Genomic DNA, 27,965 nt, shown 5'->3' on the forward strand with positions numbered 1-27,965 from the left:
CTTGACTTTTATACGTATATCGGTTGATTAAGATTGAGGGTAGATAAAAGCACCCACAAGCTCATTGAGATTAAATGTTGTACAATGTTGCTAGGTTACTATAAAAGAGCGTGACTATGTAGCGCTTTCAAATATGGCACTCAAATTGTAACGCTGATAAATGACCTTGGCCATTTGGGGCAGTATAATTCAGTGGAATTGAGCCTCCGGTGGCAGCTCGCGCCTCAGAACTGGAAAAGTAATTGGTTGAACTTGACTAATTTGTAGCGATTTATGCTTAATTGCCCACGTGCCGAAAATCTCATGCCATTTTGCATGAACTGTTTACAACAAAGCTTGCACACGTAACTATAGAGTACGTTAGTTTTAATAAAAGAGATTTTGCTGCTCATTGAAAGTCTGTTTTATATTTCATTATCGCAGAATCTCCTGGACAAATTAGACGATTGCGAGAATAACAGGAAATACAGGAAAGAATTCTGACACAACTGTTATATCGACACACACAAATCCGCTGTTTCTGTGTGTCACCAAGTGCCAGTAGGCTAGCACTGATATAAAAATATTGTAAGGTTGTTAAAAAACTTAATGATAGATCAGTTAGTTTTAAAAATAAATTGAAGGGAATAAATGCTATGCAATTATAGACGTGGATGTTGATTGTTTTCTGATAGATGAATGGTGAACGTAAGTGTATTTACCGTTTTTGAAAGCATATAGGAATATTGCGCTTGTTTGCATACATTTCTTGCATATTTGTATTCGTTATCTTTATTACTATTAAATGAATTGTGAAAATACCTGCATAAGACTTTTGTGTATTCACTCATCACAAGTTCACTCTCCTGTAGCAGGAGGAAGAATGCCCCTTTGTACACCCTTCTCCATATCTAGTCAACTATTTCTTAGCTTTATCAATAAGCTGAGAAAGCTACATAATCCTGCAAGCCTGTGTGAGAGGCTTTGCCTCCCAAAGCCCAATCTGGCTTTCTTAGCCCAAGTTCCTGTAACATAGTCAGACGCACGAGAGACATCTGCATATACAACATGCCCTTTTTTTTTAAGCCTGAACATAACACCTGTAAATTTTGAGGTTCAAACGTAGGATTAACCACAAATCATGTTGGGAGGCAACAACCTTCATGTCTGACATGCATGTATACTATCCTCTGGTAGGCCTACTCTAATAGAGCCTGCATTGTTGTATAAATATAACACTTACATGAGATTGAAGCGAAGAAGAGCGTCCGTCTTTCATTACACGTCCTTATATCCTCCCCATACTGCTTTATACTACTTAAGCTACTAACTTTACCCACTAGCTTTATTCAGCTTTATCCACTCACCGTAATTACCAAGACCACCTGTACTGCCTTGAGCTCAGACACCAATATAACCTGAGTCTAACAAATCCCATAATACAACATGCATCATCATGAGCTCGCCAATGTGTTAAACAAGAGCTTGGCACTTGTACATGAGCATGAGGGTAGCCTGTGAACCAGATGTTAACCAATACTAAATCAAAGGTGGCTTTGCCTGTATGGGTGGAGTCATCCTCTCCCATACTTACTCCCCGAGCCATAGTGGCTCTCGCCAGTCTAACCTATCACCTTCAGCTCTAACCTGCAAGTCCTGAGCACATACCTGTTCCTGTTTTCACCTGCTCCCATGTCGTGACTAGGTATCGGGGTCACCTTCTTTAACTGACGTCATCGAGTCATCTGAATCACATATAAGGTATATCCCAAACTCCTCCTCAGTGCCTGACATACCCTCCATCAGGGCCTCTGCCTCATCGACCGCGTTAACCCTAGAAGACTTTCCCTGAGTTACCATGTCGCCTGTACTGGCATGGCTAGCCTCTTGGCTAGCACAGGTTACTGTCGAGACAGGAACCTCTACACCTCCCTGTTTCGAGGTGTGGGGAGCCAAGTGGGCCTCCCCTATACGGCCGCAATAGTCGTCCTGTACTCCTCTATCCTGAACCTGCGTTCAGCAAGAGCATGTTTACGCTGTAGGATAACCTACCGTGACATGAAACTAGACTGAACCTCATAAAGGAAGCTGCTCACCTGATTCAGAAAAAGTTGCAGCTTACCCTGAGTTGTCTCTGCTTAGCTGGTGCTACGACCATGCACCTTTGTTTGTGGAACAGCTTTTTCTGAGCTGATACCATCTCTCATTGATAATTTTCCTGGTTGACCTTGCTTCCTGTCCTTCATGTCTCCGGGACCTTTATCTTTTCTATCAGACATTAATGTCAAGTTTTGCAACTTGCCATCGTCTAAAAGATGCCAGCGTGCACCAGCAGTAACAGTTCTAGGAGGCAACTGTGTAACTGGCTTAAAACCTTTCATACACAATGCATTTAAAACAGCTAATAATTTCAGCTGCCTCAACTCATTTATGCCTAAAAGGTTTTGGTCAATCCTTTTATAACATGAACCTGAGTGACCATAGATCTGTGCCTACTTTTCAATTGAACCTTTGCTTTGCTTACTACCTTCAACTCAGAACCATCTACTGCAGTCAAAACAGTGGATGGCGCTTTTAACTTTAAGCCTAATCTGTTGGCTGCTCTTTCGGTTACTGTTGAAACCTCAGCCCCTGTATCGAGCACAAAATCAACCTCCATATCATTTACCTTAAAAGTTCTAGTTCTCTTATCATCTAGCCGTCTAGGATTAGAGAAAGAGAACCTCACACTCCTACTAAGATGACGGGAACGTGTGTAGTCTCTGTCTCTACCTGAACCTCTGTCCATATTCCTGTCACTTTCGCTACTGCTACTCCTATCATAGTGATACCTGTTAAGATCCTGTTTCTGAGAGTTTTCAGAACCATTCCTAGCACAGTCAATACTAGTATGGCCTTTCCTATTGCAAGTAGAGCACTTAGCATCAGGACAACTGCGAAGCTGGTGCTGCCGACTACCACAGTTGTAACATTTATCACTTTTAGGTGAAAGTTCACTCTTACGCCTAGTGCGCCAATTACGTCTATCAGCACTAGAATACCTAGAAGATCGAATAGAGCTTCTATGTTGGCTTCTACATTCATGTCTAATAGACTCATGATCCGAAGTTCCACACCCAGTTTTGAAGTACCTGTTCTTAGACCTATTATCATAATAGTCCTCACACTCCTTCCGAGAAGTTCTATGAACTTCTGCACCTTCACTATGGTAGCGACTAGTGCTTCTAGTTTTATTTTTAGATTGCCTAGAAACAATGGCCGCTACTTCTGAAACCTCTATATCTCTAGCTTTAGCCTTAGCATATTTTAGTACTGCTTCTGAATCACGAGCGAGTTGCCTCGCTCTGAGAATGTCACATAACCTTGCCCAATCTAAATCCTTTTCCTGCATCAATTGCCTAAGTAGCGTTGACTCTCTGAGTCCATTAACAGCTATCGCAATAGCAAAATCTTTCCTGTTATCATCAACATCAAAGTTTAAATTCCTGCTAAGTTTCTCAACCCTTAACATATAATCCCTTTCATTTTCGTCACATGTTTGGAAACAAGTAACGAATTTCATAACCCTAACATATATTGTTTTTTCTCCACCATAAATTTTATTTAGGTGATCCATGACCTGCTCATAGTAAAATCATGAGACTCTAAACTAAATCCTACAGACTGTAAAGCCTCACGGCCATCCTTACCTATAGCACTCAATAGCGCAAGCTGTTTAATGCGACCGCTAAAGTTAGGCTGACCTCCTTCAGCCTTACCCATTTGTAGAGTGGTAACTTCTACACATAAATTAAATTCTGACAGCCGAGACTTGTAAGGATTAGCTGCATCACTAGAGGTAATTACTAACCTGGGAAAGTCATTGACATTAAACCTGAATGCGGCCATCGTTAAAAATAATGAAGGCAGTTATCTCGATTACTGCACAAAAGTAATCAAAACACCCTCGCTCTTCCTGAAGCGAATAGGTAATTAATCCTGTAGCAAAATCACTGAACACTATCACTTTTCCTTACACCAATTTCGAATGTCCAAGTGACGATTCAAGCACTGAACACTTAACACTGTATCCTTCTCACACTACTCTCAAATGTCCACGCGACAATTTGAGCACTAAACACTGGCAATACTATCACTGTCCTCCGCAAACCAAGTTTGCCTACGACGCCATGTTGTGTATTCACTCACTACAAGTTCACTCTCCTGTAGCAGGAGGAAGAATGCCCCCTTGTACACCCTTCTCCATATCTAGTCAGCTCTTCCTTAGCTTTATCAATAAGCTGAGAAAGCTACATAATCCTGCAAGCCTATCTGGCTTTCTTAGCCCAAGTTTCTGTAACATAGTCAGACGCACAAGAGACATCCGCTTATACAACAAAGACTGTTTGCAGATGGTGCTGTTGTGTATGTTTAGGGGGAAATTTATGTTATCCATAATTAATACGAATCACATACACATATAACACATACATAATTGTTGAATTTGTTTTGTCATCTTATTCTATTTTGACAATATTTAGTTTGTGCGCTTTTGCTTTGCTTGTGTAAACTAGTTTGATTATTAGTAGTTCAAACACTAGTGAAGTATTATAAGCAATACTGCAAGCAAAAACTTTTGTTGCTTTTGTTTTTTCTGTCGCTTTAAAAACTTGACGATGTTTACAAAACTATTTCTGGTTATGTGCTTTATATTTGTGTTTTATACTTATCTTCTGAAGCATGTTAGGTTGCTAGAGTTTCGTGAATTGCTGCTGGACTGCTTAGCACTTCCATGTTGTGACCCCATCAGTTCTACTAAATGTTCTATCATCCAAAAAAGTGGCAGTGTCTTTACTAAAAATTATATAATACACATTTCATTTCAAAACTAATAGAGATCCAAGCCTGTTTACCTTGGTCTTTACATCATCAACTGCATGCAGTTGATGATGTAAAGACTAAGTTGACCAAGCAGTTTCATGTGAATAGTGAGTCTATCTTTTCCAGCATTATCCTGCTGCAACGTTATTTCGGTCTCAATTTTTTCAAAATTGAAAAATTTTTGAAACTACCTTCTTTGAAACACAGATCTACATGAAAGAGATATGAGTTGTCTATAAGAATGTAATATCATTTTAAAGAGGAGACTTGGCTGTTTCTTGTACAACTTGAATGGGTAAATTATCTCAAGTCTCTTTCTTGTAGTAGTAATTTGAATTATCGCAACTTTCTGAGAAATGAGAGGTATTTGGGGCTAATCGCCGGGAAATTAGTCGGGTGCGAATGAGTTCACCATCTTATTGTTTAATCTGTGTAATTGTTCTGATATACTTGTTTTCTACAGCAACTCCAATTTGTTCAGTATTTAATGCATAGTGCCCAATACTGTTACAAATTTAGCTTGTGAAATATTCAATCAATATTTGCATGGAAATTCTGCATACATAATAAGGATTTCACATTCTTTTGAAAATAAAAACAAATGTCATTGAATGTAATGCATAAATTATGTTCTAGTCATCAGGCTTGGCGCGCTACCCAACACATCAGAACAAATATTAAAAATATCACATCATTTCACATTATATCTTACTGGAATAATACTTTTTTACAACCTCGTTCACAGCTTGGTCATGATATTTAAATGCACAGTTTGAGTACTTCTTTTATTTACACATTTATCTACAGTGCTATACATGTGTTCACCAACACCACATATGTGAATATTTGCTCTAAACATTTCCGGCTTTTCATAAATGCCTTAAAGGTTGACTTGCAACAAAATTCACATTACAGTTATTTGGTATCAAAAGATTCGCCATGTCTTACTCTGTTGTGTAGTAGGTGCCAAATATATGGGAATGTGATTAAAAGCTCTTAAAAGCTCAAAAACGAACAGAAAATCGCAGCGACACGAGACCGCCCTAGTTTGGATTCGTTTTCCAAAACGGCTAAAATGTGACGTATGTGAGGGAGATGGTTTATGTTTATACTTTCATGCGTCCTTATTCGTCGAACTATTTTCACAAATATACTTCACGCTTGCGATAAAAACCATTCTATTGTTCTTACGCGTCTATTTTATCGGCATCGTAATGCTGCAACTTTGAGCACTGATATCTCAAAACAGCATTAAAATATGTTTAATTTTTTAAACTTAGCTTGAACGATTGATTGCACATCATCCTCTGATAAAAATGATGAGCCTTTTGGTCCGCTATGATGGTCGAAAAATGTTGTAGAAGTTGTTCGTGCCATATGGCGGGAATTGTAAGTCACATGATCAGATAATGTTAGTTTCAGTTCAAGTTTGATCTATCGCAAATAACAGATACGCTTTCTCGTATTAAACTTGTTAATTTCAATTCGTCATAATCTCTAACGCGCCACATCGTGTTTGTGCAGCTGGCAAGCTGAGAAGCACCTTTTTTTCTTAGCCAAGAGCAGAGAAAAGACCAGACCTTCACCGGGCGTGGAGCAACTGGGTGAAGCGGGATGTGACAAACTTTATTTATTCGCCTGCTTACTCTTACCTTTGTTTTCGCCATTTCAAAGACGACATGTTTTCTAACCTGTTTGTATACTCCACATGCCACCAAAGCACGTGAGTAATTTATTTTATGAACCACTTGTATCAGTAGTAGTAACTCGGGTTATTTTCTAGTATTCTCCTAATACTACTGTATTAATCTGTATTTAATATTACATTATTAATGTCATTTAATTGTAATATGATATTATTAGTATTTATCTTTTTAATTACGTGTATTATTCTTATTATAATAACAAAACTAATTCATACTGCATATCTATCTGTAAAACGTAATATATTAATTATAATTGATAAAATAACGTTATAAGTTTCACGATCAATTTCGCCAAATTTCTTAACCCCACTCACTTATAGATATGTTATATAAAATATTTATTGTCATTTTCTGGTATCATCGTTAATAGCATATTAGTATTATTTGATGATTATTATTAGTATTAGATGATGAAGAGTTTGTGCCAACCACTGAAGACTGGGAAGAGTTTGAGCGCTCTGTTGGCCAGCATCAAACGCTCTCCAATTACAGGTAAGATAGAGCTGAACTTAACCAAACTTGACAAAATATAAAGAATATCCATAGAGTTATTACTCACATTTTTATGTTTACAATATCATGGATTCTGATAAGGTTTTGTAAAATCTGTGTCATGATTGCATGGCTATATATTTATTCTTTTTCTGATCAAGCAAATATGATATAATAACAGGAAATAATGTTGTACAAATCTTATTGCAAGTCAACTATTGTGTTGTGATTTCAGACCCGAATCCTCCTTCAAAGAGGAGAAAATAATAGTAAGTGTGACAGCACTCCAGCGACTATTTCACTGTCACGCCTGCGCCCTCCCTTGCTCATTCACGATGGTGCGAGAAGGCGGATGGGTAGAGTTCAAGGTTACATGTGCCTCCTGTCACCAATCGTACACTTGGGAAACAACTGCCAGGGTGAACAGAGCGCACGTCATCAACCCCCTGCTGGCAGCTGCATCACTCTTTTCTGGCGGATGCCTTACGCAGAACCTCCGTTTTCTGTCGCTCCTGAACATCGCGATACCAAGCCACAGCGTTTGCCTCTACCAACAAAGAGAATACTTACATGGTGTGAGTGTTAATATTTACCCATAAACTTGGAAAATGTGAGTAAAAGCTAGGCACACTAATTGAATAACGACATTTAGAAACTTTTTTTTTCTTGAAATGAAAATATGTCATCCTTCAAGCGAAATATATTATAATTTGAAATTCTGATTCTTCATCATAATATAACACAAAAAGGGGGAAGAGGATTCTACATTCTTGGACTAATGATAATGATACAAATTATCTTGTATAATGAAGTTTTACAATATTTTACAGTGTATTGCTGAGCAGTACACCCTGTATAACGAGGGATTGATGGCAGCAATCGATTGGGAGCTTGATTTGGCAGGTGACAGTAGATGTGATAGTCCGGGGCATTGCGCACTATACGGGGCCTACACTATGATGGATCAGAGCTGCGAAATTTTTTAGTAGTTATTAATGCATAAACATGAAGTTGCTGATCTAGCTAAATAATTCATTCAAATAATGTGAAAGTGATTGTTGGTCGTAACTTTTTTACTTTGCAGTCAACGGAGACCACCAGCTCTAACGCCATGGAGCTGGAAGGCTTTAAGCGATGCCAGTCCGATCTAATTTCCCACGGCCTGAGAGTGAGGTCCGTTACAACGGATGTTGTTACAAAGGTTGTGTGCATACCGCAAGCTTGTGTTTTGGCTTATGCCGCAAATTCGTCGCGGTGAGCGACGGCTTCTACCTGCCTGCTTGGTGTCTAAGATTCGGGCTCTTTTCCCACCAACGGATGATGAAGAAGAGTTTGCAGACTTGCAAACAAGATTTGCGGCATAAACCAAAACACAAGATTGCGGTATGCACACAACCTTTTCCGAGCATTTGGCGATGGCTCTCCAAATGGGAATAGATTATCTACCAAAACAATTATTGAAAAACAATAATTGCTGATCATCAAAATAATCTCGATCTTTATATAATAAAATCATAAAACTAATACACTCTCTACTGTAGTAAGTGTACAAGCCAAATATAACAATTCTCCTTGTGGTCCACGAGTTCAGAATATGTGTGTTCAACCGATGCATTAAATGTGTAACACAAGAATTGTAGATAATGCATGACACATTAGCATAGCTTTGGTGTTATTGGCATTAAATGAAAATCCAACTCACTATGATATTGCAGGTAATTATTCCACCCCAACTCAAGGGGTGCAGGCGCCACAAGTTCGTCCACACCAGGATGCATACACAGGCATTCATGCTCTCTGCAGTCATGGAGACGATGCGCAAACTCAGCATCATGGCGGCACAAACATTCAGGAAGAGATGGCATGTCTTGACAGCGCTTGCAGACACACCACTCTGTAGCCGGTGGTATTAGCTCCTAAAGAAATGAACAGATATGTCTATGCAACCATAGCTAATACATCAGGTTGATGTTATCCAACAGTATATTAGTGCAGCACTAGATTTAAATATTAAAATTGTTAATGTTGTCATTCGAGAAAAATCTGTAATTATTTTTTCGCAATATGAAGCGATAATTATCATCATTAAAATCATATACATGTATATAATAATAATATTCGTTTATCACTCTTAAGCTAAAACTATTACTACTAGCTAGCTTGGCACATAAGAGCTGGCTAGTGGCGGTGCTTACTTGCTGGGAGGTTTGATTCAGTTGAGGATCTTCTTCAGATAGAGCATCAGGCTCGAAATGCCAGGGTCTTAACTCTTCAGAATTTGACATTTTTTATGATCGCAACTCGGACATGTACACGTATGTTGAATAGTCGGACGAAATGGCCAAGCTGAAACTGTAAAGTAGCGAGCATCTATATTTGATACGGGGTCTTCGGTAAAACCCGAAGTGTTTGTCATAAACTATTGCTACGATAAGTTTGATATTGAGCTTTGTATTGGCCTTTCAATTCACGCGAGAACATCACGTGACAAGACAATAACCAAAATCCACCGATGCGTCATCGAAATCAAGAGATTCCAATCTACGGCGGCTTTTTGTTTTTGAGCTTTTAAGAGCTTTTAATCACATTTCCACATATTTGGCACCTACCACACAACAGAGTAAGACATGGCGAATTTTTTGATACCAAATAACTGTAATGTGAATTTTGTTGCAAGTCAACCTTTAACAGTGTTTCTTTGACAGGCGCTTGTCCACTAACACTGAGATGTCAGGTGACAAATCACAGCCGGCAAACCTAGAGCAGGTCTTGCGCTTGGCGGTGGCGTCCAGTTCAACCAGTGAAGAGCCAGCATCTTCAATGCAGCCAATGACTGCTGAGGTTAGCTTATCTTGTGCATAGGTAATGCTATCTTCATCTGCAATGGTTACCTTGCATTGTATTACCTATTGGTAACAGGATACCATTGTGCAATGAATTATCGAGTCCAGTACAATTCCACACTAACAATTCTTGCATGCGGCGTTCATTGGCAGCGGACACAGTTCCTACAAACTGTTCTCAGTTCTATGAGTGGAACAAACCACATACAACGGATGAAAATGATTATTGCGCATTGTTGCTCATCCGAGTCCAGCAAGGAAAACTTGTGTGATGCGCTTGAGGAACTTAGTGACTGGTGCGAAGATATTGACATGGCATGTGGTGAGCTATAGTGCCCCTCCCTCATAGCGTGTTATCTTATATTTAATAAGTATCTATTATGTGTTATTCAGTCACATGATTCACTGCTCTTGACCATTCATAGGACATCTATAACATTCTTGCTGAAGTATAAGCAGCTGTTAGTTCAACTAATGGTGTTGAAAGTCAAATTAACAGTATCCCACCATGTTGAGCTACATCTGAGCATAGTTTTCATGTGATAAAGGCTTGTAAAGCAGTCGTAAGGCTTGTAAAGCAATTGCCTAAATTATTTTATTCTTTCACAACTTGAAAGACACACTTTAATAATATATCAGCCGAATAGGCCACTATGTTATCACTGACATGGTAGGTCACTATGTCAGTGCTGACATGGTAGGTCACTATGTCAGTGCTGACATGGTATGTCACTATGTCAATACTGATATGGTAGGTCACTATGTCAGTGCTGACATGGTATGTCACTATGTCAACACTGACATGGTATGTCACTATGTCAGTGCTGACATGGTAGGTCACTATGTCAGTGTTGACATGATATGTCACTATTCAGTGCTGACATGGTAGGTCACTATGTTATCGCTGACATGGTATGTCACTATGTCAGTGCTGACATGGTAGGTCACTATGTCAGTGTTGACATGGTGTGTCACTATGTCAGTGCTGACATGGTAGGTCACTATGTTATCACTGACATGGTAGGTCACTGTGTTAGTGCTGATACGGTAGGTCGCTATGTCAGTGCTGACATGGTAGGTCACTATGTCAACACTGACATGGTATGTCACTATGTCAGTGCTGACACGGTATGTCACTATGTCAATACTGACATGGTAGGTCACTATGTCAGTGATGAAATGGTAGGTCACTATGTCAACACTGACATGGTATGTCACTATGTCAGTGCTGACACGGTATGTCACTATGTCAATACTGACATGGTAGGTCACTATGTCAGTGATGACATGGTAGGTCACTATGTCAGTGCTGACATGGTATGTCACTATGTCAATACTGACATGGTAGGTCACTATGTCAGTGCTGACATGGTAGGTCACTATGTCAGTGCTGACATGGTATGTCACTATGTCAGTGCTGACATGGTATGTCACTATGTCAGTGCTGACATGGTATGTCACTATGTCAGTGCTGACATGGTAGGTCACTAGGCCTATGTCAGTGCTGGTACGGTAAGTCACTATGTCAACACTGACATGGTAGGTCACTATGTCAACACTGACATGGTAGGTCACTATGTCAGTGTTGACATGGTGTGTCACTATGTCAGTGCTGACATGGTAGGTCACTATGTTGTCACTGACATGGTAGGTCACTATGTCAACACTGCCATGGTAGGTCACTATGTCAACACTGACATGGTATGTCACTATGTCAGTGCTGACATGGTAGGTCACTATGTATGGCGCCTTACAGTGCCTCGCGTTGCGTGTTCGCAACTCGAGTTGATCAACTCGAGTTGCACAACTCGAGTTGTGAACGCGCAACACGACTTTTCAAAAGTAAGGTGCAATATATTGGTATTACGGTAGAATAACCGTAGATCTGGTTATATTAACAATGGTATATCAATAGGCACCCGTTAGCTAATAGAAATTAAACTGTATGTACTGTAAAACTACAGCTAATAGCGAATTATTAGAATTATACTGTGCCGAGTTTGCAACTCGAGTTGTACAACTCGAGTTGTGCAACTCGAGTTGTACAACTCGAGTTATATTTACAAACTCGAGTTGTACAACTCGAGTTGCAAACTCGGGACAGTATAATTCTAATAATTCGCTATTAGCTTTAGTTTTACAGTACATACATATAGTCTGGTGGCCACAGGGTTTTTGTGTCGTTTTTTTGCCAAGGTGGCACGACAATGGGGTATAACGAATCTTAGATTTAATGGATAGAATAAAACATCTCCTAACTTTTTTATTATACCTACCGGAATTATTCTTGTCAAGCAGTGATTATTTGCCATTAAAAGATGGGTAGAAATGCATAAATGAGATTTCCCTTGCGCCATGCGCAATTAGCCAAATCAGCCAATCAGCTAGGTAAACATAAATCTATACATTTGTTTAATACGGGGCGTATTTGCATTCACCGATAACATTTGTGCCCTTAGTCTGTTTCCGCTGTTCCGTGTTAGAAACTGCCGTATACGTCGGTTAGTAGTAACGCAAATTTAGTATCTTCTATTTAAATTGATTACCACAGCTAGCTATTATCAGGTACATAATTCATTATAATCAAGTTTTACATGTTAAGAAGTCAACAAAGTTTTACTAACGGAAAAAAGTGATAATCCAAAGTTTTTATGAGATGTAGAGCACCATCTACAAACAGCCAGATCGCAGCTCGCAGTGTTAGTCGTATGTAAATGCCACACTGAATGCTTGAGGAAGATTGCTAGTGAGTCGAAATAACAAAGAGCTTCTCAAGTTGCAAAGAATCTCAAACCCCTGAAAAAAATAAGGTGAGATGATAGCAAACTCATTTTACTTAATATTTATGAATAATTAATCAAAGATTAAATGCATTGCTTTATTGAAAATCTTGCGTTTCCTTCACTGTGTACTGTAGTCAGTTGGATCAATGAATGATAGGTGTTGATTATAATGAATCAAACTCTCAAGTCAAACTTCTCAGTCCAGATTTTACATATTGGTTACAAACTATACAATAAACTAATCTCTGTCGTAGGTATTGTTGCTGTGTCTTCAGACACTCACTGTTTCATACACTCAATAGCTTAACTCAATTTGTTTAATTTTTAGGCTAAAACGGTAGCACTACATAACATTATAAGCTACTTATATTACTTATACTTACTTATACTAGAATACCTAGATTGGGTATTTTTTTAATAAACCAGTAATACTGGACTATTTGTAATATAGAATGCCTCTGCTGATTTTTATTAAGACTTAGCTCGCCTATTTACAAAATTGGAGACTGTATTGCTCTTTGAAACGTCAAACCAATATCAACACAAAGTGTAGTACCTTTATGCAAATGTATGATTGTTATTTAACTGATGGTTTGGTTAGTTTTAAGTTACTATATTGTGTCATGCAGAACTTATCAGTACTGTATTATTGTGTTATTACACTATATTCTATTGTATTATAATAGCTGTATTATGTTGTATTGAACTGATTTGAATTGTGCTATAGGACTGATATGTTGCATTATGTTGTGTCATATTATATATATTAATACATATTTTTTTGTATTTTAATCAATTATATTGTATCGTTATAGCACTCACATATCAATTATTACCTTACAGAAGTATGCGATGTATGAGTTAACTAATTATTGTTGTGGTTAAAGCTAAAGGGGGTACATCTATTACTTTTATGTAGGGCTATGCACATTGCGTACACGTTCAAATCAGTATTGTAGCTCTTCCTATTTTCAAGTTTTAAATTTATTGCTACATGCTTTGATAGATCGTTTTTCGGGTAGGTTATGATCGATAAATATTGCACCATAAATGTATGTCAGCTCTTATATGTCTATATGATCATTTTGTATTTTGAACTCATTGTCTCTAATGGATGCGATTCTTTACATTGTAGTCGGCCGCCAGGGACTTGATGTGACAAACATTTCTCGCCATCACCTTAGCCACTGATCTGCCAGAAACCCTCTTCATACTCGTTACATTGATACCTGTACAACTACTGATTGACAGGCTATACTGTATACCTCATTGGGTACACTGGTTGTGACGCAGACTAACTAACAAATCTAATGTAAACTTAATCTTTTAAATGAAATTATTATTATTAAAATTATTTCTTTTTTACTTAACTGACATCAATATGTGAAATTTCTGGCTTAGCTTTAGATTTATTGTACTGGTAGCATGTTAACACCATGCAGTATTTTGAAACCATGTATGGTTGAAATGTTGAATGTAACCAGTGTGATGGAATGTGTGGTGCAGTATGTTCGATGACAACCAACTTTCTGGATGATTAATTAATATCATGTCTTTGTATGGGTATCTTAGTACTTATGATGACTAGTATGAAGACTATGAAGACTTATGAAGACTAGTATGATTATTATATAGCATGTTTACCAAAGTACATAGTCTGTTTATCATGATACATCAAAAACTGTTAATTGTTTCTAGAAAGCATATTGCAAAAGTATTCAATAAAACTATTACATAATTATAATCTTAAAGCTCATCATCACCGTCTAATTGATTACCATCCTCAATCTCGTCAGTCATTTCATTACTGCACTCTACACAGCCGCATAGACTTGCAAAATTTTTTTTTGCATGAGCAACTGGTCCATTGGACAAGCTGCCTAGGAATAGCTCTTTGCTCATCAGGAAAGCATTGCCCAAAAATCTCATCATCATCTTTACTCCAGACATGGTTTGTGGGATCTTGGGGCACCATTAATGGTTGAATTTTCCACTGCTGTATTGCTGCTTAGTAATTGACCCTCATTAAATGCCGACGGAGAGAACCCTCTTGGTGGAAGGTTTTTTTCATAAGATGTCCTTGATGAGAACAACCTGTATCTGGCGTCGGCTTCACTTGTAGAATCAGACTTGCCATAAAGATGCAGTGTTGAACGTGTTAGTGCGTTGAACAACCTTTTATCTAATATAATGTAGTAGTTGATTATATTGAATTATGTAATCCATGACAGCTAGCTTTGGAAATCGGTATAATTAGTAAATTAAAGTTTTTGATCATTATTCCAAACGCCGGCGGTCGCTCGATGAGACAGGAAACTGACAACAAACCTAATTGATATCGGGGTAATTTAATACCCCCGTACTACAACATGAGGTAAATGTTGGTCTACGGCTCTGATTAGCTGGTCCGACTGACTGCACACGGCGTAAGAAAAAATTTATTTTTGTATAACTACTCACCATTAATGGCAAATTACTCTTAGCTTATCAACTAAAATAGCGGTAGGAAACTAAATTAGTAATGAATAAATTAGAAACATGTTAAAAGTGTCAAGTTACCATAGACCCCATCTTCTGCCACCTGTTGACACGATAATGCCCTGTGGCCACCAGACTAATAGTTTAATTTCTATTAGCTAACGGGTGCCTATTGATATACCATTGTTAATATAACCAGATCTACGGTTATTCTACCGTAATACCACTATATTGCACCTTACTTTTGAAAAGTCGTGTTGCGCGTTCACAACTCGAGTTGTGCAACTCGAGTTGATCAACTCGAGTTGTGAACGCGCAAGGCGAGGCACTGTAAGGCGCCATACACTATGTCAACACTGACATGGTAGGTCACTATGTCAGTGCTGACATGGTAGGTCATTATGTCAACACTGACATGGTATGTCACTATGTCAGTGCTGACATGGTAGGTCACTATGTTATCACTGACATGGTAGGTCACTATGTCAACACTGACATGGTATGTCACTATGTCAGTGCTGACATGGTAGGTCACTATGTCAGTGCTGACATGGTATGTCACTATGTCAGTGTTGACAAGGTATGTCACTATGTCAGTGCTGACATGTAGGTCACTATGTTATCACTGACAAGGTAGGTCACTATGTCAGTGCTGATACGGTAGTTCACTATGTCAACACTGACATGGTAGGTCACTATGTCAACACTGACATGGTAGGTCACTATGTCAACACTGACATGGTAGGTCACTATGTCAGTGATGACTATTCACCCTACCCGGGCTTAGTCTATCACAGCAAGTCTTAAACATGCTCTTCCAGTACATTTAAGAGTTCCTGTTAAAAAGATAGGTAAAGATTTAAATGGATATATTCCAGTGTAATTTAGGTGTGCACTTATCTTCTTGTTTTGATATTTCATAGATTTTCACAAAGTCGGAGGCTTTATAATATTTACCACACTTTTGCGACACGAGGATGATGGCGTGAAAAGTAAATGTGCTGAGCTAATAGCAAATCTTTGTCAAAACAATCCGTACTGTCAAGAGAAGCTTCTAGAAACAAATGAAATGAATAGACTGATGGAGATGACAGGCAGTCCCAGAGAAACACCACTCATCCGAACCAAAGCTTTGTATGCCCTCTCTGGTAAGGTGACTCAGTCATGGTGGGCTGTTGATTGTATCTTATAATGTGACTCGTTTGAGCATCAGTTTGTTTTTGGGATAACAATGCGAAGAACAGAGATATGTCTGTTTTAAAGCACAAGTGTAATAAGTGTAATTTGTCATCTACCATAGTAAAGCATGAGTGATATATCAATTTAGTACTCATCAAATCTCTCTTTTAACCTCTCTGCTGTTCACTAAAGGCTCGTAGCTCATGTCCTTGATCACTCAGTTCATTTATGTTGTTCGCTAGACGCTCATATAAGGTCATCCATTGCTTCATCTACAGTTGTTCTTGTCCTTGAAGGCTCAGCTCATATGTGTTGTTCACTAGATGCCCATAAAAGGTCATCCTTCACTTCTTTGACTAAGCTCAATTGTGTTGTTCACTAGATGCCCATAAAAGGTCATCCTTCACTTCTTTGACTAGCTCATTTGTGTTGTTCACTAGACGCTCATATAAGGTTGTCCATTACCTCTTTTACAGTAGCCCGTTTGTGTTGTTGACTGAACGCCTATGTAAGATCTTCCATCACTTCATCTATGGTAACTCATGTGTATGATGAGTCATGAGATGAGTCATGTGATTGATGACTCAGTTCACTTTTATACTACAAAGATCGGAACAACTCAATACATAGCTAGATATCACTCTCACTCACCCTGTACTCTGCTACTAATATACTAAAGTAAACAGTCTTACATTCTGCTATCATTTATTGTGTTCAAGTGTGGAATCTAGAGTTCTTATTATAAAAATAATATCTTGGGTACATGTAGGCGTACCATGATGTAACTTCAGCTTTCTACCAAACAACTTGCTGATGTTTTTCTTCCATAAACAGAAGCAGCTGTGTATTATGTGATGTTACAAGACAACATATCTAACGCTATAGATTACAAAGTTGAAAATAAATCCTGCATATTTTAAAATATTCACTAGCTTAGTGAACATTGCCATAAATATCTACTAACTACGTCTTGCTCAGTGTTAGTGTTCAATATGAGCATTTGAATTGCTAGTCTCTTTCATAGTTAATTCTAAATGAAATATATGTCTATATTGATTACCATGATTGCTTATAGAAAATTAATATCAGATCTGGTCTCATCATATTGAGAGGAATTTACCTTCATTTCTGTACATAGCCTGAAGATCAAGAGATGTAATACTAGCATGTCTAATGTATAAACAGGAGAATAAGGTAACATCTTTGATAGCGTTTTAGATTAGTTATCGCGATAACATCTCGTAAAGGTTAGTGCGGTCTGCTTTATGCTATCCACTCCTTCCTAGGTTTGTTGCGTGGTAACATGACTTGTCAAGAACATTTTGTAAAAAGTGATGGCTTCTCCCTTTTGCTCAAGTCAATGCAACGAGATGACAATAAGATATGCACAAAAGCTTCCTTCTTGCTGATGTCACTTATGCGAGATCAGCCAAAGTTCAAAGGTTAGAAGTCTAATCACATCTATACATAAACATGTCACCAGTATACTAGTTACCTAAACATTTCATCAGTATACGAGTTACCTAAACATGTCATCGGAATACTAGTTATCTAAACACATGTCATCAGTGTACTAGTTATCTAAACATTTCATCAGTATACTAGTTACCTAAACATGTCATCAGTATACTGGTTATCTAAACATGTCATCAGCATACTAGTTACCTAAGCATGTCATCAGTATACTAGTTACCTAAACATGCCATCAGTATACTAGTTACCTAAACATATCATCAGTATACTAGTTATCTAAACATTTCATCAGTGTACTAGTTACCTAAACATGTCATGAGTTTACTAGTTACCTAAACATGTCATCAGTATACTAGTTATCTAAACATGTCATCAGTATACTAGTTATCTTAACATGTCATCAGTACACTAGTTATCTAAACATTTCATCAGTATACTAGTTATCTAAACATGTCATCAGTGCACTAGTTACCTAAACATGTCATCAGTGTACTAGTTATCTAAACATTTCATCAGTATACTAGTTACCTAAACATGTCATCAGTATACTGGTTATCTAAACATGTCATCAGCATACTAGTTACCTAAGCATGTCATCAGTATACTAGTTACCTAAACATGTCATCAGTATACTGGTTATCTGAACATGTCATCAGTATACTAGTTATCTAAACATGTCATCAATATACTGGTTATCTAAACATGTCATCAGTATACTAGTTATCTAAACATGTCATCAGTATACTAGTTATGTAAACATTTCATCAGTATACTAGTTACCTAAACATGTCATCAGTATACTAGTTACCTAAACATTTCATCAGTATACTAGTTACCTAAACATGTCATCAGTATACTAGTTATCTAAACATTTCATCAGTGTACTAGTTATCTAAACATGTCATGAGTTTACTAGTTACCTAAACATGTCATCAGTATACTAGTTACCTAAACATTTCATCAGTATACTAGTTACCTAAACATGTCATCAGTATACTAGTTACCTAAACATATCATCAGTGTACTAGTTATCTAAACATGTCATCAGTATATTAGTTATCTAAACATTTCATCAGTATACTAGTTATCTAAACATGTCATCAGTATACTAGTTATCTAAACATTTCATCAGTATACTAGTTATCTAAACATTTCATCAGTATACTAGTTATCAAAAAACATTTCATCAGTATACTAGTTACCTGAACATGTCATCAGTATACTAGTTATCTAAACATGTCATCAGTATACTAGTTACCTAAACATTTCATCAGTATACTAGTTACCTAAACATGTCATCAGTATACTAGTTATCTAAACATTTCATCAGTGTACTAGTTATCTAAACATGTCATGAGTTTACTAGTTACCTAAACATGTCATCAGTATACTAGTTACCTAAACATTTCATCAGTATACTAGTTACCTAAACATGTCATCAGTATACTAGTTACCTAAACATATCATCAGTGTACTAGTTATCTAAACATGTCATCAGTATATTAGTTATCTAAACATTTCATCAGTATACTAGTTATCTAAACATGTCATCAGTATACTAGTTATCTAAACATTTCATCAGTATACTAGTTATCTAAACATTTCATCAGTATACTAGTTATCAAAAAACATGTCATCAGTATACTAGTTACCTGAACATGTCATCAGTATACTAGTTATCTAAACATGTCATCAGTATACTAGTTATCTAAACATGTCATCAGTATACTAGTTACCTAAACATGTCATTAGTATACTAGCTATCTAAACATGTCATGAGTTTACTAGCTACCTAAACATTTCATCAGTATACTAGTTACCTAAACATGTCATCAGTATACTAGTTACCTAAACATGTCATCAGTGTACTAGTTACCTAAACGTGTCATCAGTATACTAGTTATCAAAAAACATGTCATCAGTATACTAGTTACCTGAACATGTCATCAGTATACTAGTTATCTAAACATGTCATCAGTACACTAGTTATCTAAACATTTCATCAGTATACTAGTTATCTAAACATGTCATCAGCATACTAGTTACCTAAACATGTCATCAGTATACTAGTTATCTAAACATGTCATCAGTATACTAGTTATCTTAACATGTCATCAGTACACTAGTTATCTAAACATTTCATCAGTATACTAGTTATCTAAACATTTCATCAGTGTACTAGTTACCTAAACATGTCATGAGTTTACTAGTTACCTAAACATGTCATCAGTATACTAGTTATCTAAACATGTCATCAGTATACTAGTTATCTTAACATGTCATCAGTACACTAGTTATCTAAACATTTCATCAGTGTACTAGTTACCTAAACATGTCATGAGTTTACTAGTTACCTAAACATGCCATCAGTATACTAGTTACCTAAACATATCATCAGTATACTAGTTATCTAAACATTTCATCAGTGTACTAGTTACCTAAACATGTCATGAGTTTACTAGTTACCTAAACATGTCATCAGTATACTAGTTATCTAAACATGTCATCAGTATACTAGTTATCTTAACATGTCATCAGTACACTAGTTATCTAAACATTTCATCAGTATACTAGTTATCTAAACATTTCATCAGTATACTAGTTACCTAAACATTTCATCAGTATACTAGTTACCTGAACATGTCATCAGTATACTAGTTACCTAAACATATCATCAGTGTACTAGTTATCTAAACATGTCATCAGTATATTAGTTATCTAAACATTTCATCAGTATACTAGTTATCTAAACATGTCATCAGTATACTAGTTATCTAAACATGTCATCAGTATACTAGTTACCTAAACATGTCATCAGTATATTAGTTACCTAAACATGTCATCAGTGTACTAGTTACCTAAACGTGTCATCAGTATACTAGTTATCAAAAAACATGTCATCAGTATACTAGTTACCTGAACATGTCATCAGTATACTAGTTATCTAAACATGTCATCAGTATACTAGTTACCCAAACATTTCATCGGTATACTAGGTACCTAAACATGTTATGAGAATACTAGTTACCTAAACATGTTATGAGAATACTAGTTACCTAAACATGTTATGAGAATACTACCTGTTGTTGTCAAGGTCAGTAAGCTGTAACAAGCTGTAAGTTTTTAAAACTTTTGGCGCCAGTATTTCTTCTGTTTTTCATATGAGCCAAATAATCTTTCATTAAACCATCTGCTGTCAATCTTCTGTATTGCTAGATGAATGCCCAGCTTTGCCTGGGTAATAAAAAATCTTTGCACAGGAAATTTATTTTTGTATAACATATAACAACAGTTAGGCTACCATTCTAACGTTCAAATTTCATATCATGGTAAAAGTGTTTTGTGCAGTTTAAATAAATTGAGAAAAAAATAAAACGACTGTAAAGGTTTTCAAACTTTTCAAACAACATTAACTTTTAAATTTTATATTGTAAAAGAAGTGTTTTGTTGAAATACATTAAAAAGAAAATAAAACTGTAAAGGTGTTTGAATGTAAATGTGAAATAACTAGCAAGTAATGGCTTAATAAAGTCTGTTTTGCTACGATTACATTGAAAAACTATTTGGGTATGATTTATTTATGAATTGCAGTGCATCCTCAAGATACAATTACCTTGATATATGATTTATTCACCTTATGAAGTGGAACAGGATGGTTTTTTCATCTCACCTCACAAATCTTTTTTCATTATATGAATTCAACAAAATCCTCGCCGAAGTTCAAATTCGGCAGTCGATGTGCTTATTATGTATGTCAAATAACAACCACACCGAAATGCTGTTCGCCGAAAATACCTTCACAATGCCTGATAGAGGCACTATGACCGTTTTCACTCAGTTCAGCGATTCTCGTGTGTATCACGGTAATATTTTTCCTTTAAAACCAGTAGCAAAGTTGGAGTTAGGATCTCTTCAAACCGAAGGTCAGTGGTCAGAAAACTTTCCTTAACCTGCATCAAACAGCATCGTTAGGGCTTTCTTACCAAATCAAGTTGAAACAAGTTTTAAACAGGTCCGCTAAAATAAACAGGTCCGCTAAAAGTTATAGTGAAAGTGGAGGCAGAAACTCATAAGTGATAAATTTTAGTGATAAAAAGTTGAAATTCAGTAAAATAATAATATTGAAAATACATACTAAACCTTAGCTTCAATTGTGTGTGTTTAGTAAGCTAAACTTATTTGAGTTGATTCCAAGTTTATGTTATACGTGCGTCTGTCATGAAGGTAAGAACTCCTTATGGTACGTACTGGACATTGCACATTATAATGTTACATTTTATTGCAGATCATAACCACAAAATACCGTAAGGAGTTCCTACCTTTGAAACAAACGTATAATGCCTTAATTGAATTTAGCTCACTAAACACATACTTGAAGAAAGTTTTAGTATGTATTTCACCACACTTCAAATTTCAAACTAAAATTTTATCACTTATCTGTTTACAAATTTGTTTTCAACGAATAATGCTGAACTGAAATGGTGAGCAACATATATCTTTATGAGACATTGTGGGAGGGATCTCAGCGGTTAGCATAACGACATTTTTGTTATTTCATTATAATCAGTACACCAACTGTCAAATTTTGAGAGGAGTTTTTGTTGATATCGTATGGTGGAAAACAAATTCGCCCTATTATGGTGAGGACGTAAACGAATCGTGTTCCATAGAGTAAGGTAAAAAAAGTCTCATAACTGGGGCATCGTAACCCGTGGACGCATTGTATTAATTAATAATTTGTCATGCTCAATCGCGAAAAGGTATACAGTATATGGTGAGAGCATTATAATGGTAACGACGGCCCTTGTGGTTAGGCACGCTTGGCTATAAACTTGTGGCAATCTTCGTGAGTTCAAATCCAGTAAGGAGCGCCGTTTTCATTCTTAGATTTTAATGGCTAGAGCCGGACAGACGAACGGCAAACATTGAGATCTGTATATATTGATTAGTGCCAAAAGATAAAGCATCATGTTCTGGTGAAACAATATTTATCATTTGCACTCATTTTTTATTTTTCACTTTGACTCGAATTAAAATTTCTGGTAGTGCTCCTGACTTTTTCATGATCGTTCATACTTCATACTATGAAAACAAAATTTGGTTTTTATACATTGTTATTATGACATACTTTGCTGCAGATGAGTTAGCAAAGATGGGGTTTGTTGAGCAATTAACCATCATTCTAACTAAAGAACACAAAGCGGAACACGAACATGTCATGGCAGCATTACTTGAACTCTGCACAGGCTGCCAGTTGGCTCTGCACGAGGCCCAACGGTCAGAATTCGGTTTACAGGATTTGCTTGCTAGCAGAATTTCTCTTCTACATGAGCAGCCTGAGTCAGAGGCAAGTGGCATGTAGTGGCATCTCTGTTATCTCTCGCCCTCCCTTTTCAGTTACGAGCACTACAGCCCTTAATCTGCGCCATAAGAAGTTTGTTTCTGTAGTATTTTAGTGGTAGGGAAGGGCTAGTAGCTCTCACAACTCTCTTTTATAATCCCACGACCAAACACAAGCGGAGCGATTGTTTGAGAGATTTATGATAAATGCATGTGCACACAACTCATGAAAATTATTCATCAACACCATCGCAAACCCTTGTACCGAAATCTCATCAACAAATTTAACCATTTTTCAATGGAGTTGTTTAAGTATAATAACAATACAAAACACATATAAACTTATTTAAATATGTTACCAAGCCTTTGAAAATTGTTGACAATACCCTAGGACACTTATGTATTCGCCTCATCTAACTTTTGCGTTTTCGCGGAGTCATCCTTTCGCGAAAATTTTATGAGAAAAACTAAACTATCCTAACGAACGAGTGAAAACGCGGAATTAAATAGCTTTGTTCATTGATACTGTAGAATGGAATTTTAAAACGACATTTGTTTTAACGTTTTTATCGACCACTATAGCATCGTTAAAATATAAACCAACAAAATAATTTGACTGTCAAAATTTATTACGTTATTATTTTGCAATTAATTATGATTATTTCCCCATTAATAATGATTTATAATGATAGGAACTTGATGTCAATTCACACACATTAGTAGTGTTATTGTTTGATGGTGACATCAATCGATGCAGTGAGCAACGCGTGTTGAAAGAAAATAAGACACACTGACACTCACAGTACTACACAAGCAGCATGGCTCTGGAAAGGTTTGGATTCACCACTGACACCTCTTCAATAACTTGTAATGGTTCAGAAGATGAGGCAATAGAGAAAGAGTTAGCTCTGATAAATAACACTAATAAAAGAGGAAGAGAAGAAGTTATAATAACTACACACTGTGCTAGTATCTGTAGCTGTAGTATTACTAGCAGCTGTATCATGTATTTGTATACAACTTGTAATTACTGTAATAAAGATGTTCAGCAATCATTAGCAGCAGTTGAGTGTTTGGGAAAACGTTAAAATTAATACCTATACACAACACCGTTGATCGTTAAAATTGAACAAACGTTAATATAAAAACAAGCTAAATTGTGACAAAACGTTAAAATTTTCAGCGTAATTAAATTCCATGCTACAGTAGTCCAAGAAACAAATGGCAGCAAGCGATCAAATTGCATTATCGACCTCGGCCATACAATTCTACCTGCAGTTCACAATTACAAACTAGTCCCAAATTGAAATTTCTTTCTTACCGGCAAACCGAACCTGAGGAATATAATTATGATTGTTCCACTGCATTTATTTTCACATCATTATATTTTCGCACTCATCAGTGTTGCGAAATTAAGTTGCAGCGAAATTTTACTCTGTATGCTACTCACGAAACTAAATACTAGCAAAATACAAGTGTCCTAGGGTATCCTAAAACTTACCCATCTGATCGGATTATACATAAATAAACAGATTAATTTGGCAAAAAATCGCGATAAAAACTTGACAAGCTTCATTTAATCAAAATTAAGCCCGCCTAACGATACGCCAATAAAGCCGTGCGACAGATAGTAGAACTATTAAGCAGGGCGCATTTCATGAGAAAAATGTGCTCAGTTCACCAGTCTATAGCATTGTCTAATTGCCGAAGGTTTCTAATATTTTTCCATTTTTAATATCTTGCAAAAATATTTAATTATAAGAATAATTATTTGATTTTATAAAATTATCATAAGAATAATTATTCGAATTTATTTGTCCGAAGGTTTCTGTAATAAACGTAGACCGTTTGAGGCGTATACCAAATTACAGGTACGAAATGGTGGTACACAGTCTATCAGCCTATGTTTTTTCCCAATTACTGAAGGTTTCATTAAATTATTTAAAACGTTAGCCAAAATTCTTTTCATCTTATGTACAAGCTAGGGCCGAACTGCAACGCCCCTCTATGATGAAAACATTTTTTTTATTTTGCTCTAGTTTGCAGAAAACTTGCAGACGTCTGAATGCTCATACTTGCTTTCTGCTAGATCGCTATCAAAACCATTCTACATTCAACACAACCAACATTCAAACTGTGTATATAACACAGCAGCTTGCCATTTTACTTCTAATATTGCATTTCAGAAATATAATAAACATATTTCCTTATTGCTGTTGTTAATTTACATACATGACAGTAGGTTAGGCCTACAGCTTTAATTAATATTCATTTTATTGTTGTAAAACATAGGTTTGAGATAGTAGTAGATTAGGTGTGAATTTTTGACAACCTTTTGTTTTGCATAATTGACTTTTTGAATTTAATTTCAAAACAGCTTGACAACTACCATGGACATACAACTTCCCAGAACACCACGTCGTGGCCGACGCAGTGGCCGTCCACGTGTCTCTCAATTATTACAGCACAATAGGAGGATAAATAGAAGGTCCTCACAGCAACCATCAACATCAAATGCTAATATTCAGCAACAGGCCACTCAAATTAATAACAGCAACTCATCTGATTCAGATAATTCTTTAGTAGATGTTGGAGGCGATGTAAATGACATGGACTTGGCAGCCCCTTTGTTTCCAGATGATGATCATGATTTTATGGACATCATCGACCATGAAAATATTGCACAAAACAATATTGCTCCTCCCAATGCTGTCCCCCCCCCCTTCATCACATTCCTCATTTTCAATCTTTAGATTGTCCTGATTTTCAAGAACTGCGTAACAACTTTCTAGGCAGACTTGGCAACAACATATCACAGCTCACGTGTACTGGATGTAATGAGAAACATTTCATTACATACAATGCTCAAATACAACTATGTCATACGTGCCAACAAGTTCCCCTGTCAAATTCCTAGAATTTTCTTTTTGAAGTCGTGCTCCCTCAAATGTAGTTTATATTATCTCGAACAACTCTCATTTACACTATATTCTGTCAATTCCTGCTGACAACTACTTTTTCAACAGCCAGCACTACCCTTTCTTTTTTCCATTATCACTTATTCCATCATCAGGTCGTAGGCTGTATGACAGAGGAATTTCTAGTTTATAGAAATTTTTACTTTTCTGTTTTGTTTTTATTCTTTTGGAAGTCAAATGAAAGCAGTGAATGACTCTTAGATTTACGGTATGGTATCTATTTTGATATCGGTACCTATGATCCATTAATCTGTTTATCATGTAGTGTTAATGATGTCAACACTCTTTCAGGCTTGTTAGTTTTCAGCGTTCCGTTTTATTGATCAATTCTAAAAACAAAGAAGGAAACTTTTGCGTGGTCTTTAAAGTTGGCAAACATATCCTTAATAATAAACAGACTGTGATCTTACGATTTAACTTCAAAGTGAGCAGTGCGGATGGTTTGCGCTGGAAATGGCCTTGACTGTGTAGTTTCATTAGTTAAAGACTAACTGCCACGAACAGCTTTCATTCTTTTTTCATGTGTAAATCAGACACACTGATTCCGATTTTGTACTCAAAATAAAGATTGGTCCACTTCAATTGTTTTTTAATGCTTTTTTACAGCGATTCAATATCAGTGTCGCAAACGACACAATCGACACAACAAGCCCCGTCCATAAATATGTGACGTAGCCTAGCTTTTTAGGGCTGGAAGTTGGAATGTTTAGTTCGATCTAGAATTATAGAGACAGGTGTTTTAAAACCTATTATTCTCTAACTTCAGCCTTCAAAATAATCTGTCTTTTCTGAAAGGTAGATAAGCTATTTAACATTGCTTGTAGCTTGTCACAGGAAGTTTAATAGGCTGAACGCCGAGAAAAATGAGCCCAAAAAAGCATGGTAACAAAGCTAGCTTGTGATAAAATCACGCTTTTTTTGCAGGAGGAGCTGGACTACATGAAAAGGTTAAAGCAACTGTTAAGTAAACAACTAAATGATGATGTCATAGATCGTTAGAGCAGCAGAGTTTTAGTACATCAAATACATTTTCAAGGTATGCTTGATGTAGTATCACAGATTCCCTAGTTTAAAAATATAGTTGGGATAAAATGCTTCTACAGGTGTAAGGGCAATATACTTTAATATTGTGCTATGGATATAATAAATGCTGGTTGTTTTAAGAAAAATCATTTGGTAGTCAAGGAAGTTGCTGTAGCGTCATGCTCCCTCATACAAGCAGTGTACCACTTTGACAAAGCATTCGGACAATAAAAGCAATGGAATTTACATTATCATATCATAGTCATACCATATCATAATCATACCAATAAAATGCTATGAATGTTATGTTAATATCGGATATACTGATTTTTGATAGATCTTTTTGTAGATTGCTGGCATCCATTTACATGAATTACTTTTAAATTTAGTACTCTTGGAGTTTAGTTACAATTTCAATATTTCCAATATATTATTTCGATATCTACATTTTATTGACTTGGCTGTTTCTAGGTTCAGAATAAATTGTCTATAACATGTCTTCCCCTTTTCAGACGCGCAAGAGAGAAAGGCTGGTACCAATCTTTCAGGATCCAATTCAAGCGACCAATCACAGCTATAGTCCTCCACAACAATACTAATTTTTAGAGATCGACTGCTCTATCAGTCATTGTGACTATGTGAATACAGTATAGGTGTTGTTATTTCTGCAATACCCATTAAAGATTTTGGGTCATGCAATGAAATGCAAGCATTTTGGTGGTAAGCTTGTGACACAGAACTCATGGAGTTTAAAGTTTATGTTAAGACTCATTATTTGTTGGCTGTTGACATAATTGAATATAACCGTTTTCAACAGAGCATATACACGTA

At 36.5% G+C, this 27,965-nt stretch overlaps 1 protein-coding gene across 3 annotated transcripts; it reads left to right on the forward strand.

Annotated features, from left to right (window-relative positions):
- Positions 1-294: 294 nt before the first annotated feature.
- LOC137386347 (hsp70-binding protein 1-like) lies at positions 295-27,953 on the forward strand. Of its 3 annotated transcripts, none has more exons than XM_068072833.1 (8): positions 295-355; positions 9,743-9,878; positions 10,034-10,202; positions 16,065-16,289; positions 17,607-17,762; positions 22,932-23,140; positions 27,036-27,147; positions 27,647-27,953. In XM_068072833.1, exons 2-7 carry the CDS (start codon positions 9,765-9,767, stop codon positions 27,108-27,110), a joined length of 948 nt encoding a protein of 315 aa, XP_067928934.1. In that variant the 5' UTR covers positions 295-355; positions 9,743-9,764; the 3' UTR covers positions 27,111-27,147; positions 27,647-27,953. The 3 variants fall into 3 exon arrangements, with proteins under 3 accessions (XP_067928934.1, XP_067928933.1, XP_067928935.1); XM_068072832.1 differs by lacking the exon at positions 295-355 and adding an exon at positions 452-687; XM_068072834.1 differs by lacking the exon at positions 295-355 and adding an exon at positions 549-567.
- Positions 27,954-27,965: the final 12 nt, after the last annotated feature.

Source organism: Watersipora subatra, chromosome 1 (assembly GCF_963576615.1).
Source record: "Watersipora subatra chromosome 1, tzWatSuba1.1, whole genome shotgun sequence".
In the NCBI taxonomy this organism is placed as follows: Eukaryota; Metazoa; Bryozoa; class Gymnolaemata; order Cheilostomatida; family Watersiporidae; genus Watersipora; species Watersipora subatra.

Excerpts from the sequence above, each read along its gene's own strand:
- LOC137386347 (XM_068072833.1), top strand. The coding sequence starts at position 9,765 with ATGTCAGGTGACAAATCACAGCCGGCAAACCTAGAGCAGGTCTTGCGC. Across the intron at positions 16,290-17,606 it reads AGCTTTGTATGCCCTCTCTG|GTTTGTTGCGTGGTAACATG; the intron begins GTAAGGTGACTC and ends ACTCCTTCCTAG. Across the intron at positions 17,763-22,931 it reads AGATCAGCCAAAGTTCAAAG|ATGAGTTAGCAAAGATGGGG; the intron begins GTTAGAAGTCTA and ends ACTTTGCTGCAG.